At 43.7% G+C, this 21227-nt stretch overlaps 3 protein-coding genes across 7 annotated transcripts in view; 2 read left to right on the top strand and 1 right to left on the bottom strand.

Moving 5' to 3' along the window:
- cdkn1a (cyclin dependent kinase inhibitor 1A) lies at window positions 1-3982 on the top strand. 2 transcript variants are annotated; one of them, XM_082533013.1, is made up of 3 exons: window positions 1-409; window positions 2090-2540; window positions 2623-3982. In XM_082533013.1, exons 2-3 carry the CDS (start codon window positions 2099-2101, stop codon window positions 2676-2678), a joined length of 498 nt encoding a protein of 165 aa, XP_082389139.1. In that variant the 5' UTR covers window positions 1-409; window positions 2090-2098; the 3' UTR covers window positions 2679-3982. The 2 variants fall into 2 exon arrangements, with proteins under 2 accessions (XP_082389139.1, XP_082389138.1); XM_082533012.1 differs by lacking the exon at window positions 1-409 and adding an exon at window positions 1646-1752.
- Window positions 3983-5482: 1500 nt separating this feature from the next.
- On the top strand, window positions 5483-12495 carry tmcc2 (transmembrane and coiled-coil domain family 2). The gene is made up of 5 exons (XM_082534061.1): window positions 5483-5861; window positions 8332-8745; window positions 9071-9693; window positions 10818-10953; window positions 11253-12495. The coding sequence occupies exons 1-5, from the start codon at window positions 5859-5861 to the stop codon at window positions 11550-11552; spliced, it is 1476 nt and encodes a 491-aa protein (XP_082390187.1). The 5' UTR covers window positions 5483-5858; the 3' UTR covers window positions 11553-12495.
- An 887-nt stretch (window positions 12496-13382) lies between these two features.
- usp49 (ubiquitin specific peptidase 49) overlaps window positions 13383-21227 on the bottom strand; it is a 9986-nt gene continuing 2141 nt past the window's right edge. For 3 of the 4 annotated variants that reach the window (XM_082534024.1, XM_082534022.1, XM_082534023.1), the window contains 5 exons: window positions 19865-21227; window positions 17224-17431; window positions 15428-15536; window positions 14991-15196; window positions 13383-14885 (listed from right to left, as the gene is read on the bottom strand). The exon at window positions 19865-21227 is cut by the window's right edge and continues 82 nt beyond it. In XM_082534024.1, the coding sequence (XP_082390150.1) occupies window positions 14782-14885; window positions 14991-15196; window positions 15428-15536; window positions 17224-17431; window positions 19865-21227 (1990 nt within the window). In that variant the 3' untranslated portion in view covers window positions 13383-14781. Of the gene's footprint in view, window positions 14886-14990; window positions 15197-15427; window positions 15537-15572; window positions 16307-17223; window positions 17432-19864 lie in introns of those variants that run through there. The other variant, XM_082534025.1, reaches the window with a different exon arrangement.

The raw sequence follows: 21227 nt of genomic DNA, 5'->3' as shown, positions 1-21227 counted from the left end.
GAGGCAGGGAGAGGCGGGGAGGGGGAGGCTGAGCTGGGCTGTGTCCTGAACTGGAATTTCCTCACGTCTTCTACCCGAGCCAAGTTTCACGTGCGCTCGTGTGTTTACCGGGCCAAATTCACGTGTGCGAGTCCCCCGAGTCTCCACCTCTGGACTGGAGAGGAGGGTACCCGAGCTCATAAAAGTTTAGCAGGAGTCCGTGTCTGTAAGAAATCTTAGGAGAAAGTGTCACGGAGAAGTATTTTCCTGTGAATCTGCTGGGTTACATAGCATCAGCTTCGGGCGTTTATTTACTTCAGAGCTGCTGTGAAGACTGGAAATCAGAAAAACAGCAAGATAAGGTGGATAACAGTCAGGTTTCCCCCAGCAAGTTTGAAAGAAGGAAGATTTTTTGTCTTTGAATTAAAATGTAAGTAAAACTAAAAATTTGAATTTTTGCGCTTTGGTGTGTTCACTTGTGACTGGCCTGTTAGTGTATACAACTCTAAAACAAATCGCTGTTTACATTATATAGCTATACAACCTGCAATGTTATAGGAGCTACTTTTAGGTTCAGTCCTAACTATATTTGATCTTTTTTTTAAATCTAATTTATTTATTTATTTGTTCGTTTAATCCCATAAATTACACCTTTCCATGATTACCGCCGTCCCCGTGTTGTTGTTGGGTTTGTATGTCTTTTAGCTGGTTTCAGTGTATCAACTCAAAACTTTACCAAAGCTTCCCGCACGGTTGTTTTTACGTGTGTGTGTGGTTATGATTCATTGGTGTGCAGGGGTGGTAAGGGCTCCAGACAGTGACAGCGCAGTTTGGCCAGCACGAGTTCCAGCCTCACGTGGACCCGTGTAGTAAACTGGGCAGGGTCCGAGCCGGTTCCAGCGCCGCCCGGGCATGACTCGTTCTCCCGCCACTCGCTTGAATCACTCCGCCCCCTCCTCTCACGCCGCGTCATACGCGTGACTGAGTGGATGGAAATGGGAGGGTGTGAGGAGGATGGTGTCTACAAGCTGTGTATTCACCCTCTCCCAAACTGTTTCCTTGTTTCTGATGTTTTACTTCATTCTAGGTGAATTGGATTTATTTTTGGCTCCCCAGTTTTTCCCAGTATAAGGAGTCATTTTAAAGCCCGTGTTTATTGAAAGCTTTGTTGAAAAAAACAATGGACTTAAGGTGCCAGTGAACAGTTATCAGGTTGTGTTGATGATTTGCTTCTCTGCCTCATCTGCACTTCTCTTCATCGTCATTATTTTCATCACTTATTAAACTCTAATCAGAGTGACCTCTCCCCCTCCTGCTGTTCTCAGCTGGATAATCATGATGGGAACTGCTTCTCATGATTGTTCCCTGAAAAGAAAATCCTGGGAATTCTGCCCAGTACTTCCCGGATGGCCTTAATGACATCCACCTGAGACACACCTGATTCCTTCCTGTAGCCTTCGCAGTAAAGTGTTTGCTGTTTGTAAGTCCCGTCCAGATCTGCAGATCTGGAAATAGGATTCACAAATCACCGCCTCTGATTTTTAATCTGCAGGGGGCCTGATACTGCCACCTGGTGGTGATTCTCGGTGTTTGCGCTGTTGGTCGCTGCTTAGGACTTGTCCTTACATGTCTGGTTGAGATTATGCCCTGGCATGTACCAGTGATTCAGAGAGAGGGAGGAGCGCTCAGTGAGTCACTGCCTTAGTATAAAAAGCTGCCCAGTGAGACCAGTGTGTTAGTTCACTGAGGAGCTTTACGCTGGTTTGAAAGATGGTGAGACTGATTTTTACTTTCATACTCGAGACAGTATCAAGTAACTGAGATGGATGCACTTGTAATGGATTACAGAACTCATTTTGCTTGGTTTAGAATAAGACTGGCGCAGAAGTTCCTCTCCTCTCAGAGAAGTCACTGCATGTTTTACTTGTGCAACATTTCATCAGCACCGAGTGTCTGGGAGGATTAGTCTCATCGCTGGAGATGCTTAATTAATGGAGACAAAATTAACTTTCAAATATGTCATGCCTGGTTTATTATTGTTGCTACTTTTTTAAAGCAAAACGCCAATCAGTGTTACTCTAACCAGAGATCTTCTGTCTGTTTCCATCAGTGTAGAGTGATGGCTTCTCACAAGCGAATCTTGGGGGTTCTGAGAAAAAGACCAGCCCGGAGAAACCTGTTTGGGCCTGTGGACCGAGAGCAGCTACAGGTGGAGTACCAGGCTGCCATGCGTAGCGACCTTCAGGAGGCTTCAAAGCGGTGGGGCTTTGACTTTAGCTTGGACAAGCCTCTGGAGAGCAGTGATTTCCAATGGGAAGGTGTCCCGAGCACTAGGGTGCCTCTGCTCTACAGGTCCTGTTTGCAGGATCTCGGACAAGCTGAAGGCCAAAGGTCAGCAGCGACAGTTACTCCCAAGAGAGGGAGGGTGGAGACGGCACAGAGCGAGAAGGAGAACATCCCCGGTACGCCGGGGAAATGCACGCACAGCCAGGAGATGCTGGAGAAAACACCGGAGAAGGGCGAGAACACGGGGCTGAAGAGGAAGCAGACGAACATCACAGGTACGTGTAGCTGAAAGCGAGAAGTCTCGTCATTTTACGTGAGAGTGCATGAGCTTAAAATTCCTGCGCTTTATCCCAACAGATTTCTACCAGGCTAAAAGAAGAGTAGTGTGGATGCCCCGCAAATCCGGCGAGTGATGTTCGGTGGAGAAACGCCAATATGCCAAGAGAACCTCACAGACAGGGCCACGCTCAGGAATCACACGTCCCGCACAGACTCTGGCCGTGCACCCAGGAGGGACCTCAACCACACGTCAATACAAAACACTTAATTAGGGTACTGTAGTCACTCTGAGGAGATTGGTGTTTTTTTCCCTCAGTGGCAAGAATGCGACATTTGAGCAGAGAAGATTAACAGTAATCTCTGGAATCAGTGGATTTACACTCATTTGGGGAAGGGGGGGGGGTGCCAAAGTGTTGCCCGACTGCACATTCAGCCGCACTGAAAGCACATTCACATCCGCTGGAGATGTGTCGATTAAAATCATCCAGCCTCATCATGTCTGTGAGCTGAGAGGACAAAGCTCTTTGGCTCCGTAGTTCAAATCCATTATTGTTTTTCTACAGCATTTTTTCTACATGTGTATCACAAGGGTTTACCAGTCGTCTTCTTTTTTTTACTTTCCGAAGTATGTTATACTTTTTATGTCCAGCTGTATACAGTGCTTTTATCGACCATCTTTTAATCAAAGGAAGATGCTTGAAGAGTTCTGACATCTCAAACACGCAGTTGCTTTGCTTAGATTGTAAAAGACAGAAGTGCCATCATGTCCTCTTCCATCCTTTTCCATCTACTTTACGTCAGCTGATTTTTGATGTCCTTCGGCTGCCCAGACTCTGATACTGATAACGTAGACTAGGAACACTTAAACACGTTTATTTAGTTATATATGTATAAGAGATTTATCTATAAAGTTAAATATGGCATTGTCAGGTAGCATAATCATTTAAACTGCAGTATTGCACATAAACACCCAGTATCAAGTGCCTTTACTGGCATTTGTTTTTGGTATTTAAAGTTCCTTCATCATAAGTAAATGTATACTAAGCTAAAATGTCACATTTATTATTTTCACTGTGCAATCTAACTAATGATATGTTTTGTTTTGGGTTTTTTTGCCTTAAATTTGTTCTTTTTTTTCCCTCTTGGCACTTATTTATGTCTACATTAGCAAATCCTGCTGCTATGGGTAATATGAATGGGTGTCACTGTGACGCTAACCCTCACCAACAGAAAGCTTACAAATGCTCCGAAGCCGAGAAAATAAGCGAATGACCCCAAACAACGAATGCACTTCTGTTTGTAGATGCTTGCGCACATTTCCTCTGTATTGTGTTTTGTTCAAGGCTACAAGTGAAAATCTGTCCTTATTTATTGTGAGATACGATGTCATGTGTTAATTTAGGTTTTGTTTAATTATTATGAAATCCAATAAAATGGTCAAATGAACCGCCTTGTGTCTTTAATGTGTCGCTTTATTAGGAACACCTCGCTAGCACTGGGTTGGATCTCTTTGTCTTCAGAAGTGCATTAACTCTTTGTAGCACAGATTCAACAAGGTGCTGGAAACAAACCTCAGAGATTTTGGTCCATGTTGACATGAAAGCATCACATATTTGGTGCAGATTTGTCAGCTGCATATCCATGATGCTCTATCACATCCCAAAGATGCTCTACAGGATTGGGATCTGGTGACTGTGGAGGCCACTGTGGTGTTTTTTTTTATGTTAATCAATTGGCATTAAGGGGCCCAAAGTATGCAAGAAATCAGAAAATCGATTTCTTGCAGAAATCGAGACTCCTGAAACCAGGCAACATTTATCCAAACATCTAATGTCCAAGTTTGGTGAGCCCGTGCAAATTGTGGCTTCAGTTTCCTGTTCTTTGCTGACGTCACTGGCAACATGGTGTGCATAGTTTGGTTGTAACGTTGGCTGTTATTTGAGTTTCTGTTGTCTATCTGTTCAAACCATTCTCCTCTGACCTCTGACACCAATGAGGTATTTTCTCCAAGAGAACTGCCGCTCACTAATTTGATATTTTCTCTTTTTCCGACCATCAGACCATTCCCGTAAAGAGGTGGCTGTGCAGCAAAATCCAAGCAGATCAGCAGTTTCTGAAATACAGCAGACCATGCCACATTCAAAGTCACTTAAATCGTCTTTCTTCTCTAATCTGATGCTTAGTTTGAATTTCAGCAGCTCCTTAGTCTGCATGCATAAATACATGGACCTGAAGCCATGTGATTGGCTAATTAAATATTTATGTTAAGGAGAGGTTGAATACACCCTAATAAAGTGTCCAGTAAGCGTGTTAACGTATTACCTCTTGCTATTATTGGGCCACGATCAATAAGTAATACAATAATTTAAAAATAACAACACACTAAAATCAAGTGTTGTTGAAGTCTATTTTATTTATTATACCTTCCAGTTCTTTTACTTGTTTTGTTCTCAGTTCCTCTTTGAAATCTATTCCAAGTTTGTTTTTGAAGACGACGATGACAGCGTGTTTTACGCTTCCTTTTTAGAGGGCGTCCCTCCGCGGAGACACATCCTGACGCACCGTCAGGCACAGAGAGATCTGAAGTTGGGTGAATATATCCTCGAGTAGTGCCGAGTCATGCAAACTGGCTTCTGCTGTTGTGATACCACTTTTTTTTCTTCACTCTTTTGTGAAGTAGGCAAATTACGAGAGCGAGTCGGCGCTCTGAGGCATTGTGTACTTTGGCACAACATCACTGCAGTCCCACACCAGCACAGGCGAAGTGCGCGTGTTTGTACTGGAGTTAGTTTAGGTGAGTGGAGCGCTCCCTCCCTCCACTCACCCCACCCCCTCCCTCCCTCCTCTGGCCTTATCAGCACGGGGGCACCTGCACGCCTGCGCCAAGCTCTCCCAGCCCCTCCATCATCTGTCCCTTAGCTCCCACATCCATTACAGGGCAGTACTGATAGCATTTGCATGTAGACCGAAAGAGGGACAGAAAGAGAGGGAGGGGGAGAGAGAGAGATGTAGGAGAGTGAAGCAGGGGGAGGCGGAGGGAGCATATGACACAAAGGAGAGGGAGAGAGAGAGAGAGAGATCGGAGCATTAGAGATAGGAAAAGGGAGAGGGAGGCTGCAGATATCGATGGTGTTAACGATGGAGCGTTAGGATCCAGGGAGGTGACAGTTAGCCAGACCCACGGCTGGGGGTAAAGACATTTGAGGAGGGGGGACTCCTCCTCGGTGAGCTCAGGGGGAGGCGGAGGGAGGAGGAGGAGGATGGGCCTCGAACACAGACTTGCAATGGCACTGCAAAAATTGGATTAAAGCAGTATGGTAACGTTTTCTGATATCCTTTTTTTTCTTTCCTTTTTAAAATTTTTCATTTTCATTTTCCTGCGCTGCTTGTGTCTCGTCCTCGCGTGCTCGCTGGCATCACGTCCCCGCGCGTCTCCCGCTGAGTGAAGAATGCACAGGCATCACCCTGTCCTCTTGTTTTCACGCCATAGACATCTGCCATCTCCATCCTCATCCTCACCGCTTCTCTCCCGACCTTCAGGAGTCTCGGCTTCATCCACAGCGTCGCTCCGTGGATCTTTTATTATTATTATTATTATTATTATTATTATTATTATTATTATTATTATTATTATTATTATTATTACACGTTTAAACAGAGACACCGCGTCAGGTTTGAGCACCACCGCAGCCGTCGCTATATGCCGATTTGCGCTTTTTTTTGGTTGCCCACTTCACCCCCTCTGATCCTGCGAGTGATAGCCACTCAAAAAAGCATCCCACTTTTTATTCATCTATTTTTTTCAGAGATCAGGAAAAAATGATTTGTTGTTTTTCCATCACGGGGCTGCAGTCATGCGTTTTCCTCTCCATCACACCGTGATTGTAACCTACTTTTACAATCACAGCGCGTGCTCATTTCACGCAGTCGCGCAGATATAATGTAAAATAAATCCTCGCGCCATCCCGCAGACAGAAACGAGAGCAGTGCTGTGAGAAATATCTCACAGCACTGCTCTCGTCATGTGTGAGCCCAAACTCGTGTCTGAGGGTCTGATTGCTGCGTTTTGACGTCAGGCGGAGAGTCATTATCAAACGCGCCATCTGCCAAAGCCGCACATAAACATATAATACTGACCAGGGAATCCCGCGTGGATCTGTCAACGCGGGGTCTCGTCGTGTAAAAGGGATTACATCCTCAGGCTGTTATGTTTTTTGTTTTTCTGAAGGAAAAGTCAGACGAAGGTTCAGGCAGAAATAGATTTACATACACGCTCAGCGTGTCTTTAGCATTAAAGTACACGCCACGTGCTGCACACCTTCGTGGGTTTACATGTGTAGTTTGCTTCGATCTTAACTAATCGTCATCGTCTTCTTCTCCTTCTTCGTTTTTTGAGGCTCAGCAGGGCAGGAAGCATCATCTAATTAATGCATGGTGGCCTTTCTATGTGGTCTCTAATCTCTCCGCTAGATCGGTTAAAGCTAATATGCCCCGAGTGGGCAAAATGACACATTTTGACAGTCCCATCGAAGGAGGTTTATTTATTTTGTTGAGTTATTTTACTGAGGTTACTCAGGTGTTTTGTTTCTGGCAGTTGAGATCTGGAAAATATAATCTGCAGTTTAGAAAAACAGAAGAAATTTTGTTTCCTGCAGAAAGTAAAGATTCAAATACTTTACATTTTGTCTGTTTCTGTGAAGATAATTTTTTGAATTACACACAACTAAAAATGAACTGAGTGTTTTATGTATGCGACCTATATGATATACTTTAATTCTAAACGAAGCATTACTGTTTTATTGTCATACAGCACCAGTCTTGAGCCAACCCTTGTCTCTTTATATTTTGCTTCGGCTTTCCAAAGGTCTTTCAAAGTTTGTTCTCACTTTCAGTCCAGTCCTTGTACCTTGTACCTATGAGTCATTCAAGAACAAAAACAACATCTCACTCAAGGGATGAACCAGTGTTGTCTCTATATGTGACAGAACATTAGCAAAGAACCGATTTTAAATTGCATCATATCTAATAAATATTTAATAATAGATTTTTTAATAAGTCTAATCTAGGCACTTTGTTACTAGCAGCCTGTCACAACAGCATATAACTTGTTTCCATTTCTTTAGCTGAATCTTTGAATAATGCTTAATATAAAGTTTAAAGGAAGGAAGGAAGGAAGGAAGGAAAGGAAAGGAAAGGAAAGGAAAGGAAAGGAAAGGAAAGCCCTGACACAGGACCTAAAAGATGCATCTGACCTTGAATGTCCTTCAAGTATCCTGGATATCCCTGAAGGCTACTTAAAGAAATTACAAGAATTACAAGAAAGCTTGAGGAAGAGAGTTCAGGCGGTCATAACAAAATATTGAATTTCAAGCTTGTTGGAGTTGTACAAACTCTGTTTGCCTTAATGTGCTGTATTTATGTTAAGTTTGCACATGTAAATCACTGCACCTATTTCCCATTAAAACACATAGATATAAGGAGTGGCTCAAGACTTTTGCACAGTAATGTTTATGTGAATATAACACCAATAATAACAGCCTGTGTTGGCACCACATGTCTGCAGATGAACTTCTTTTCTTGTAAAACCCAGTCTGTGAAGAGTCAGCTACAGTGAAGATGTTTCTCCTGCGCCGTTTATCTGAATAACCTTTGTTATCTCTACTTTTACACTTTTATACTGATGAGGCTCTGATTCCTTAGTTTGACTAACACCTCTAATGTATCTGGAGCAGTTGTAGCTCTCTTTTCACCCCTGAATAGCAAGTCACTGCCCTCTTGTCCCCTCAGCTGGACAAGAGTGAGGTGGCAACTCTAGGCCTGCCCTCCACTACCAGCCATGGAGGCTCTGACACCAACATCAGCATGGACGGAGCGGGGGCAGCAGCGGCGGTGGGGTCGGTGTCTGGGGGCATGGCGGGGGGAGCGGAAGGTGCTGTGGCCGGTGAGCCGCAGCGGACACGTGCTGCTCTGGAGCATCTGCAGCAGAAGATCCTAAAGGTCACCGAGCAGATTCGCGTGGAGCAGGAGGCGCGTGACGACAACGTGGCGGAGTACCTGAAGTTGGCTCACAACGCGGACAAACAGCAGGCGTCCAGAATCAAGCAAGTGTTCGAGAAGAAGAACCAGAAATCGGCACAGACTATTGCGCACTTACACAAAAAACTAGAGCACTACCACAAGAAGCTGAAGGAGATAGAGCAGGTAAGTGTGTGCGTGTGCGTGTGTGTGTGTGTGTGTGTATGCACGTGTCTTTCTTCGTGGTCTATTGGAACATTTATCTTATGAGTGACTTGAACAAGTGTTCAGTCTATCTTTGGGAGCGCAGTGGAGTCCAGAAATAGACTGATGATTTCCCAAACACTTATTTAAACCAGTGCATCCCCCCTGTGCCTCACCTGATTCTTCACAGGGACTGCTTTCCTCATCTGTGTTATGAGGGTTAAAACTTACCCTCATAACATGATCAGCTCTCTCCTTTAGGATCCTCCACTTCTCTGCTTCCTCATTCCTTTTCCCCTCTTCACAGAATGGGCCAGCCCGGCAGCCGAAGGATGTCCTGCGGGACATGCAGCAGGGACTGAAGGACGTGGGAGCCAACGTTCGTGCTGGGATAAGTGGATTCGGAGGTGGAGTAGTTGAAGGGGTTAAAGGAGGAGTTTCTGCTCTCACGCACACGGCCGTTGTCTCCAAGCCACGAGAGTTTGCCAGTCTTATAAGAAACAAGTTTGGCAGTGCTGATAACATTGCTCACCTAAAAGACACGCTAGAGGACGGAGTTGGGGGCCACGCTGAAGACACCCCCACGCCCCGCGCCCTGAGTGGAAGCGCCACCCTGGTCTCCAGCCCAAAGTACGGCAGCGACGACGAGTGTTCCAGCGCCACGTCTGGATCCGGAGCGGGCAGTAATTCTGGTGGGGCTGGTGGAGGAGGAGGGGGTGGTATGTTAGGCCCAACGATGGGGAGCCCCAGATTGGACGGGCACCACCACCACCACCATCACATGCATAGTTCATGGGACTCTTTACTTGAGGGTCTGCAGGAGATCAAGGCCAGCCAGACGCACATGGAGGACGCCATCGAGGACATGAAGGGCCAGCTGCAGAGCGACTACTCTTACATGACTCAGTGCCTGCAGGAAGAGAGATACAGGTAGATGTCCCTGCAAAGAAAAGCAATCACTAACGTGCTACACTGAACATCAAGATGCAATTCACACAAGGAAAAAACAACTCAGTCCCCACTGCTCCTTTTAAAATCATCATTAAATATGTACTTTAGAGCAGGGGTGTCAAAATTAAGGCCCAGTCGCCAAAAGTGGCCGGAAAAGTGCCGTCCACTAGACGTTATTGGAAAATGTGAAGGAGGGCATCGGGTTTGAAATTTCTGACTACATTTTCAGAGCTTTACAGCTTTTCCTTCTGATAAACACCTCCCCTCTAACAGTGCATGCAACACAAATTAATTATTCACTTAATAATTCATTATTAATTAAGTAATAGATAAACAACAATAGCACTCAGAGAGCACAACTCCCCCTGAAGGTCAAGGAGTATACTAAAGCTTTTGTTTTGCAACATGCTGTCTGACCTTTGACCTATGACCTTAAAGCCTTAAATGCTAGTGTATTTTATTATCTTTACCCAGACGATTGGTGCAGAATCGGCCAAAATCTTTGGCTTCAATAAGCTGCAATAACTTCAGATTTTGACATTTCTTCATGCAGTGTGTGATTTTGTCATCGTGATCAATTAGGGCATCATATTGAAAAGAATTACAAGCGTGTTCTCTCCATGCCCTTTCAAATGTTTTTTTTTAACCTTGGGCGCTAGAAAATGAAGGTCAAGGTCAAATGCTTAGCCAACCTAGGTAATCATGTCATTCAAGCCTGTTATACTGTTGTGAAGATTGAAGATCCATAAAACACTGTGGGTAATATAAAGTTTATACTGATTTTTACATTTGGTGTGACCATGACCAGATTTCCTCCCAAATGAAATCAGCTGAGCTCTTATTGATCTCTACCATCACACAAAATTTCAAGATGGTAGAGTGGTAGATGGTAGAAAGCAACAAACAACCAGAGGATGAATTAAATACAAGGAAACTTCTATTTTTTTGCCCTCTACTAAATGTATGTTTTGTACAATGAGTCCACAATAATAAAAAAAAGAAAAATAAATGACATCACAGGGATTAAATATGTAGATAAACCATGTAAAACAAGTTTGACATGCATGCTTTGGAGTACAGTGTGTGCTGCGCTGTGTGTTCAGGTATGAGCGACTTGAAGAGCAGCTGAATGACCTGACGGAGCTGCACCAGAATGAGATGACCAACCTGAAACAGGAGCTCGCCAGCATGGAGGAGAAAGTCGCCTACCAGTCGTATGAGAGGGCGAGAGACATTCAGGTAAAAACAAAGACTCCGATAGATCGTTGGAGACTTTGGAGTTTGCTAGAAGTTGGGATCAGAGCTGTGTGTGGGCAATATGTTTCTCCAAAACCTGTATATGCTTCAAAGACGTGAACGTACAAACTGTGTTTACTGACTGTGATTTTCAGAGGTAGTTTCAACTCTGACTAAAGCAGTTGAATTAAGACATTATCATTCCCTGTAAAAGGTGTCTTAGATTTTCAGGCCTTTTAATGAGGTTTTGAAAAACAAAATCGCACTAAGTGGGTTCATTTCTTTGGGATCTGCACACACAGGAGGCAGTCGAGTCATGCCTGACCCGCATCACCAAGCTGGAGCTGCAGCAGCAGCAGCAGCAGGTTGTCCAGTTAGAAGGAGTGGAGAATGCCAACGCTCGAGCTCTGCTGGGGAAGCTCATCAACGTCATCCTGGCACTCATGGCCGTGCTGTTGGTCTTCGTCTCCACTCTGGCCAACTTCATCACCCCTCTGATGAAGACCCGGGCCCGCGTAGCCGCCACCGTCCTGCTGACATTGCTGCTGTTCGTGCTGTGGAAGCAGTGGGACTTTGTGGAGCTGTGGCTGCTGCCCAGCTAAACTTCCTGAAAGACACAGGAGGAAGAGGAGGAGGGGATCAGAGAAGCTGATTCCAGCTCAGTTCGCCATCACTGAAGGGACCCAGAGACTGAAGTGAAATGAAAGCCACTGCGGCGAGTTCCCTTTGAGTTTGAAGGCGGAGTGAGAGAGAACAAAGCACGGCACTTTTTAGTCGAGACCCGGCCTACAGGGAGCGCCGAGAGGTGTTTACAGAGCAAAAACAAGTGAAATTCTCTGCTTGCCAAGTGACAAAAGACATCCTTCCCTCTCACCCACATGTACCGGCACTGATGACCAACCGTCGATCGCATCGCTGTCACCAAAAACTGAGTTTCTTGCAAGAAATCTTTGGCCTTTTTCTAATGATTTATGATACATTCATTACAAAGACAGGAGCAAAAATAAAATGCCCGATCATGTTTGCTGTAATCTTCATGTTGAAGCTAATGTGTATTTGAGAGGAACAAGGTGTTTTTTCTTCTTTTCTCCATGAATGTTATGTGCTCATGCATGTCCTCATATGTGCACTGAGATGCATCTAGCTGGCATGAGTTAACATGTCATTACTGACAGACTGAATCTTCTATAACTGCCATTTTGGTGTCAGAATTGCAGCGCGGATCTGTCGTATCTCCACTCGGTGTCATTCCCGGTTTGTTTCACATTCTTCTCTGGTGTTGAAGCAGTGCTTTTTCTTTCGTTTTCCTTTTTTTTTCTCTTGCAAATGAATGAATAGTTAAAAAAAAATCTGCTACAATTCACCATACTGACTCAACAGTGTAAAAATCTGCTCTGTCCACAAATGCATTTTCATATTATATCTATTGTAGAACTGCTACTATCCACAGTGTCAACTTAACTGGCATGTTCAAAGTTTATATCCAGTTTGCAAAAAAAGAAAAAAAAGAAAAGAAAGAAGAATTATTGCTGTTTTATTAAACAATGTAAGAAATAAATGATTTCATATATTAGGCTGACCTTGATCCATCTCCTCATCGTCCTTCACGCCGACACCCGTTTGTTTTTTTTACTTTTAAAAACGTATTTGCATATGCAGGCACCAAAGTGTATTCTCTTTTGATTGCTTATAATAATTGTAAGATTATTGCATATAAATGGGTGGTTTTGCTGTTACAATGTGAATGCATGGGAAGCATAAAAAAGCAGCAGAGAGTGGATAAAGCTCCAGCTCTGACTGTGTGCATAATCATCGGATTACCTTTGGTTGGAAGAGGTAGGCCCGAAGGACGGGTAAATGTTAGTTTGCGGTGAGCTTGGTCATCCTTTTGCTCCACCCTTGACCATTGCATACAAACAAAGTAACATAGATCTTCCATAAAAGTCAGATATGAAGCATGGAAAAAGGGAAATTTAGGAGCTTCCAGTGTGAAAGAGTCCCATAAGCTGATTGATCTTAAGCATTTAAACACATACACATACCTTAAGGGAGCATTTGTAGAATGCTGTTTCAGACACTGTTGGCATGTTTATGGATCACAATTACTGATTCATATTTTTTTCATTTGGGAGTGGCGGCCACGCCCCTGATCACTTTACTGTTAAGGCAAGAAAGAGATTTACATTTGATTATGAGCACCATCCTTGGCTGGATCAGATTATATTTCTAAGAACACATTAGTGGTTAGGCCTCGGATCAGCTGTGCATCCATCTGGTAACCTGATTATTTCAGTTCTACTTTACTCTCTTGGCTCAGCCATGAAGCTAAATTCATGAAGCTGCTCATAACCTTCTTTTAATCAGAATCACCACTCCCTCTGGAAAAAATACTATATAAAAAAATAAAAAATAAGCAAGAGAACCAAAGCATCTCAATTTTGTTTTGTCTTTTTAATAATTACTGTCAGGCAAAACCCATATGACCATTACATTTATGACAGGTATTCTTACAGTACACGACAGAACTCAAGGGGATCAGAGCCGGTGGCATGGCCACACCTGACCGCTAAAAAGTAAGACATTCATCGTCATTAGATTGTTCCAACTGTCACAGAGTTCACAAATGTATTTTGCATTTGACTCGTATCAAACACAGTTTTTCTTGACAACCTAGCAAAATCTAAAGACCTCGATAGAAACAGCAGAGTAGAAAACAAAATAAAAAAAGACAACAGAAAAAAAACCCCAAAACACATTGTATATAACAAGCAGAAGAATTCCTGATTTTCTTAAATTTCCTGTCAAGATGCGAGATGTACAATATATTGCTTTCAGGTGCTCAACTCAAAAATGGGCACCCCAAAAAACAGATAAAAGAAAGAAAGAAAAAGAAACCACACATTCTTCGGTATCTACCCTTTAACTCGCGCCCCGTCTCCGGCAGGTTAAGAGAGGCGGCATGTCCAACCCAGGCTCAGACCGGTCTAACCGCAGGAGGAGGAGCAGACACTTCAAGGTGTTACGGGAGCCGACAGCAACAGCTCCTCCCGCAGCTTTCCACTGAGTGTCTGATACTCGTGCTTTTTGCTTCTTTTCATGGAACAGAGCGGCTACAAAATAAACTAAAAACAAAACCTATTCGTGTTCACTGAGAGCCTTGAGCCTAAGACACAGTATCCAGTCACAGCAGTACATCTGAGGGAGAGGACATGATGAGATACAAATGACACAGGGGTGAGTATTAAAAGTTTCCATAACTGACGTTTCACGATAATTAAAAAAGCTGAGCAGAAGGCAACATGGAGCGTGGACCATCAGTGCGGTCGCTGGCAACGTTAAAAATGTGTCGCTTCATGTAAAGCTCAGCGGTCAAACGCGCGATTACGTGTAAAAATGCACATCGTCAACATTACTGTGGCCAAACGCTCCAAAGTCCAGAATCCGTGTTGCCTTTTTAATGTAAAATGCTGTCTCGGGGAGAGCGCCTGGTTGTTCCCAGACTCAACAGACACGAGCCTGATGGTTGTTGTTGTTGTTGTTCAGCAGGACAGAGTCTGACCACAGTCTTCAGGCCAGGAATCAATACGCTGGTCCTACAGGCTGAGAAACCTGGGCTTCATTTACGAAAATGTTTTCTTACAGAGTCAAAAGTAAGACATAAACCCAGAGCTTTCTGATCTACTAGCTATGGCAACATTACTCACCACTATCATACTTCTTATCTGGATTGTGCTGCTAAAATGTTATGACATCTGGGAAAGCATCAGAAAACCTTTTCGTGAATGCAGCCCTAAGTTTCCACGCACAGGTTATCATCACAGCGAGAGGTACCTAAGCAGACCTCTGGGTATAGAAGAGAATATAGGCCTGAGTGTTGCACACTTCCTCCACACTGCAAACCTTCATCTCAGAGTCATTACAGTGGACCCAGAAACCTGAGGATAGCAAATGCACATTAAAAAAGATGTTAAAAAAAACAACAACACAGCAGAACATTTGCATCTTAAATAAACCACAGGATGCTGTGCGCTCTTCCTCACCTCCTTCTGTATTGTAGCAGTATGCGGTGTAGTGCCCTGAGCCGAAGCCTTTACCATGATGCATAACTACAGCAGACAGATCGTAGGTGTAGCCTCCTCTGTGGACAGAGTGACCTGAGCCTGTGCAGCAGTATGGTTTGATGTTCAGAACCTGGTCAAAGGCCACATGGACGCCGATTTTCTCCCTGTGGTTCCGCCCCGACCATCTGCCGTACAACAGGCGATAGTTAGTGTTGCTACACTTCACAAGCCTCGTCTTACAAAAAAAATAAATAAAGGTCGAGCACCCCAAGTTCACAACGCAAACAGAAAAAACAAGATCAAAACTACAGGAAATCCTGAAATTTCTTTGAGAAATTTCAAAGAACTTGGTTTGGAAGTAAAAAAAAAAAAAAAAAAAAAAAAAATTATATATATCAGCCTTTACAGAAACTTGCCTGAAGCGTTTGAGGTGCAGCCGGAGAACCTGAGGTAAACGGTAGATCAGAAGCTGCTTACATGCTTCTGACAGAACTAAGGGTTTGTGGGATGATTTCCGTCTTCTTTCTGAAACCATGAAACAAGGAGATCACAGGTTACTGATGCGAGGCTTTGTTTCCGCTGCACAAGTGACGCTTTCTTGCAAAATCTCAGGCTTTGCGAAAGTGTTGTGTGGCTCTCTCAAAGCTGCCAGCCTAGTTTTTAAGTCACTGCCTCCGCCGGAGCTGTCAGCAGGAGATTAAAGAGCTTCTTAGACAATGAATAAATAAATAACACCGTTGGCTTCATTAATCTGTTGAAAGCATTCAGTCATTCAGGTAAAGGTCACTTTACACACAAATGTTCCTCACGGGTACATTCAGATGCACCCACAGTTCTACAGTGTACTCTGTATGCACACCATGGGTGAAATCTGACAATACATTACCTGACAAATCATACTTGAGGTAAGTGTTTACACTTTACTGATGTTTATTTGATGATTTGGGACCACAAGACTTCGCACTTCAGTAAATACAGCAGCTTTTACCTCACCTCCCTGAAATGAATCACTTAAACATTTTTTCCTGATAGATCCTGTCTCCATTCCAGTGAAAACTTCTAACTACATAACTGGAAAATCTGTTTTCTAGTAGCGGGGTGACTAGTTGTTCTGTTTACTTAGAAGAAATGGCTACTTTAGTAGGAAAAATGCAGGAAAACAGAACACTAGCAGTTGAATGCAGCTTACATTTCTGGATGTATGCGAAGCCGGCAGCCTGAAATTTGTCTCAAAATCCTACGTGACCATGTGATGTGATCTGTGCGTGCCAGGCCATTCGTGAGTAGGAGGATGTCTGTAAAGTTTCAGACATTTGTATGCACAGGAATTGTGAGCAGCTGATCAGTATTCATTCAATATTTATTCAAATGTGGATGTGCGCATTTGTAAAACAGTTTCGCGTGTGGTAAAATTGCTTTAAAATTGCTTTGAAATTGCGTGGACTGAAGCACCTGCTTGTGTGTTCTCAAACGCTACACACACATCAATACATACATTTGTAAATCTTGCTTTATGCATTTGGATCACACTGAATGCATGTGTAACACTTCGGAGACGAACTTCTCTCCATCCTGAAAAATCAAGTCTTTTAACTGATAACGTCGGGAAACGCATGCATGCGGTCGTAATCCTGTGCAATCCTCTTCATTTATGCGACAGTTTGCATGTTACTATTGTGCGTCTGATGAGAATGAAATGACAGCTTTTAATTAGTCATGACCCGGGTGTGCGTTTAGTTCCGATGCCATCAGATTAACAGGAAAATGTTCTGAACGCTTCATTTTTACAAGTTGCTGTCCTGACATTCTCAGTTATTCATAGAAATACCTCGCAAGAAAAACTGCATTGACCTTTAAAGAAAAAGCAGGGTCCGGAGTCAAAATGAATAAATCATGAAGGGAAATCTATAACTTTAAGTTCCACTTTGGATAATAACTTATTTAAAACCAATTCCCATTAGAATCCAAATTGTGTAGGTATGGTCCACTATCCAGTTCTCTGTCTGATGAATCAAGAGAATAATTTAACTGCTAATTGATATTTTAGGGTTGATAAGCAGCTTTATCAGAATGCATCCAAGTTGTCATATAATAGGCAGATATCCTGAAACAATACAGATTTATTCAACTCGAGCTTAAGAAGCAAAGTCTTATCAGCTAATAATGAACTTAAGACGAGCTTGGCTTGTGGTGCATTAAACATTGTACTGACTGTTGCAGTGGTTGCAGGCGTAGATGCTGCCTTCAAGAGCCTCCATCTCTGTAAACTTGGACAGCATCTCAGTGAGGGTGCAGCTACGCTGGTAAGCCGTCGAGCTCGAGCCTTTGTCTATGCTGTGGTATCGCTCTGGAAACTCCAAAGACAAATCCCAGAATGGCTCTACTGTGTTAGACTTGTGCTTACAGGATAGGCATGTCACCTAAAACATACAGAGAAGAGGAGGAACACAAGCAAAGGTGAGTGTGACGACGATTCCAAGTTTCAGCTGTAGCAGAACTCTGGAAAGTGGTTCAAACAAATAAATAAACTGATTTAATAAATGAAACAAAAATATCTGCCTGAATTACAAAACCAGACACTTCCCCATTCTAACTACATTCCAGCACAGGTTTATGCTCTTCATACATGATCACAATCAATCAACTGTCTTCTTTGGCCTGCTCTTCCAGGCAACTGCTTAACCCACCGTGTCTCTGCATTTTATTCTTTAATGCAGATGCATGCCTCTTTTTTATTACTAAACTCACAATCTTAACTGTGATTGGTCAAACCCTGCAAACAGAGCTGAACAGATGCAGTTAAGACTTTTTTTGTTTGTTTATTTGTTCACAACACCAAAAACACATCACCTTGAAGTGGATTGAATTTTGAATTTTAAAAATTAAATCGCAATTAGAACTGCAGAGTGTCGCCTTTGAAACTGCTGGACTTTGGGGGGAGGGTGTTCTGTGTAATGCGTGCATGTTGCATGGGAAGCGTTTTGGGTACTCCACCGTGCTCCAACAGTCCAAACACATGGATGTAAGGTTAGCTGGTGATTCTAAAGCAGCTATAGGTGGACATCACAGAGACAATACACTACAACGCACCATTGTAGTGTATTGTAGTGTAAGTCTGGTCCTCCTCATGCACCACCCTAAATGATTATAGGAATGTGGTGATGTGACATCTAGAGCAGGGCGATATGACCAAAAATATTTATCACGATATAGATTTGAAAATTTGCGATAACGATATAACTGACGATAATTGACACTAGACAAAATACTTTACAACTCCACAATTTTATTAGTGCAAAAAAACAAAAAACAAAACATGTATTTTCACTTAAACAAGCAGCTGTTTTTTTGCATTAAAGTTATATAAAAACGTAACAGTGCAAATGCAAATTCCTTGCTGACAGTTCAACCAAAAAGCATTTCCAGTAGAAACTGGCCGACATATCCTCAGCATAACCAAGTATAATATCCACAAAACTTAAAAAGAGGTTATACACACACAATACAGTAATATTATGTTGAAGCACCGTATGTATCACTCCGCGAGGCTCCTGCCTAAGATAGCCGTAATGCGCCGACAATCCATCAAGCGGTGCAGGTTCGTAGCTTAGCAAAGTCGTACTAAAACATTTTCGAGCGCCGTGTACATAAAATCGTTTTGAGGTCAGTAAACACAACCAGAATTCAAACATAAGGCACACGGGATTATAATGGGCACTGTCGATTTTCAGAAAAATCAAATGATTGATTTTAAGTGTGCCGTATTTACCAAAAAACACGGTAATAATGACGGCCCGCTAGCACGCTCTACCAAAAATAGTGCTTTGTTGTGTATCTGACGGACGAAAGCTAAACCAGTTCCACACCACTGAAGTTGCAGCATTTTTACAAACCAATTCTGGTTCATCCGTTTCATTCAACAATCCGCTTTCGCCCTTGTCATTCTCTGTCGCCGCCGTGCCTTTTTCGCCATGTGCGTATGAAAACAAAGGCACTGCGCACGCGCATTTTACCCATATTCTATCGTGATATTTCATTTTCTTGTCGTTGCCCAACATTATACCGGTATTACCATGAACGGTATGATATGGCCCAGCCCTAGTGACATCACAGTTTTTTCATGCAACCACAGACTTTGATTAACTGGAAATCTGTATCCATGGCATCTGTATCTGCAGCACAGTGTATAAATTTCAGCTTATATATAATTGATATTAACTGATATGGGCCTTTGTGATTGGTAAGAGCACCTAAGTTGATACCTTTTACTGATGTCAGTGGCCGACGTTTATCTGATGTCTCATGTGAATTTTCTCAGTGTTCAAAGTTAACTGGGGACTAACTGAAGGACAGCTACAGGAGCTGATTACACCTCTTCAAAACAATGACTACAGCTTAACTGTACCCGGTGAAGCATGTTTTTGCAGAAGCATCCCAGAAACAGCACCTACTAAAAATACCACTGGGTCATTTTTTTCTCCTTTTTTTTATCTTGTCTTCATCTTGTAGGAAGGAAGTTAGACCCAGGAGAGTAAAGAACATGGTCAATTTTCAAAATAAAAGGCATGAAGACTAAAACGCTATCCTTTTACTTATCACTTATTAATTAACATTTATTACTTATTTTATTATCAGATTTGTGTCTCTGGCACAAAGGGGGAATATAAATATACAGAAATAATAATGAAAGCAAAACAAAACACAAAAGTCAAAATCTTGGCATTAGCCCAGAACTTCACAACAGACATGCAGAAATGGAAAGCAAGAGGGAAAAGAGATAAATACACAAACAAAACAACCTACATCACACTGGACAACACTGACTGCATGCAGTTATAAGTTAGGAGTCTCACCTGGCTGAGTAGCTGCCCGTGAAAGATGGTGTTGAGAACCTTTAGCACTTGCTTGGATAGTTTCCTCTTTGTGATGGGGATGACTATCCGCCTTTTGGACCCCTCTGTGTCCAGCTCCTGCTGCACCTTGTCCAGCAGCTCACACAAGAACTCCTGGGCATCCTGCTGGTCGTATCCACGGAAAGCTGGGATGAGGTTCCACACAGAGTGCAGCATGGCAAAGGGAGATACTAAAGACCACCGGCCTGACCACATGACCCTGAAAAGCGTATGTAACTCATGGCACAGAGACATCTGCTGGCGGGTGGAGCAGCGAGGAGGAGGCGAGACGCTTTCCTTTTTCCCCACGGGCAAATTCCAACAGCCCGCCTTCCCCATACGTCCAAGAGGGTATTCTGCCAGCGCTGTGTTACCACTGCTGACCACACCTCCTGTCACCCCCTTCATCCCCTGGGAGTGGTTGGTCTTGGCAAGTAGCTCCTCAGTCTCACACAGGTCCAAAGTGAGAAAACACTCCCTGAATTTCTGCAGGTGGCTCAGCACTTGCAATATTGAGTTCATGTAGCACGTGTTCCCCAAGTTGCGCAGACCGGTGACCCCTGGAGCGAGTCTCCGTCGTGTGACTGCATGCGTGGAGTAGTATCGCCTCAGTCTGGCAGCTTTGCCATTCTGAGAAGTCTTGCGGGACAGGGTTAAAAGTGAAGGCTTCTTTTGGGCAGGAGGAGGAGGTAGGCGTTCTGGAGGGTCGCGAAATTTGCGTGGAATGAGTGTGATGGTTGAACGTGGCGCCTGAGTAAGAAGCCTAGCACTCTTCCTGGGAGGAACATTGCCAAGTTCTTCCATGAGTCTCTTTTTCACCTCCTTCTTTTGTCTTCTAGCTTCCTCGAGTTTCTCTTTACGCTGATTCTGGAGCTCCTGATGTTTGCTGATCCACATCCGGAGCATTTTCCCCAGGAGTGCTTTCCTCCTGTGCCGCAAGGCCAGCTGCATGGCGGGCTGCGGCCCACTTTCCCCAACCCAGGGAGTACACTCCCCCCCTGTTGAAGAGCGCAGTGAGCGCCTACCCGGGCTCCGAACAGTGGAGAGCGCCCCTCTGAGGAGTTTGAGGTCACCCTCTGCGTTATCGTTGAGTACATAGTCTCCACAGGCAAAGCAAAAAACATCCAGCTCTCGCACCTCCATAGCCAGCGGATGGTGCGACTCCTGAAAGTGTTTGAGTGAGTGCTCCTCCATAAACCGTCCACAGGCCACATGGGAGCACTTGAGGCAGGCCCACACCGAATCGGTGGTGCTGCAGTCGACACAGTGCCATTTTTGCGGATTAAGGATCGAATGGTCTTGGCCTAGGCGAAGGCGTACCACG

This window comes from Aulonocara stuartgranti (assembly GCF_965226115.1).
Source record: "Aulonocara stuartgranti genome assembly, chromosome: 5".
Taxonomy (NCBI): Eukaryota; Metazoa; Chordata; class Actinopteri; order Cichliformes; family Cichlidae; genus Aulonocara; species Aulonocara stuartgranti.
Note: the sequence above shows the minus strand (reverse complement) of the source record. Positions and strands in the feature narration are given on the sequence as shown.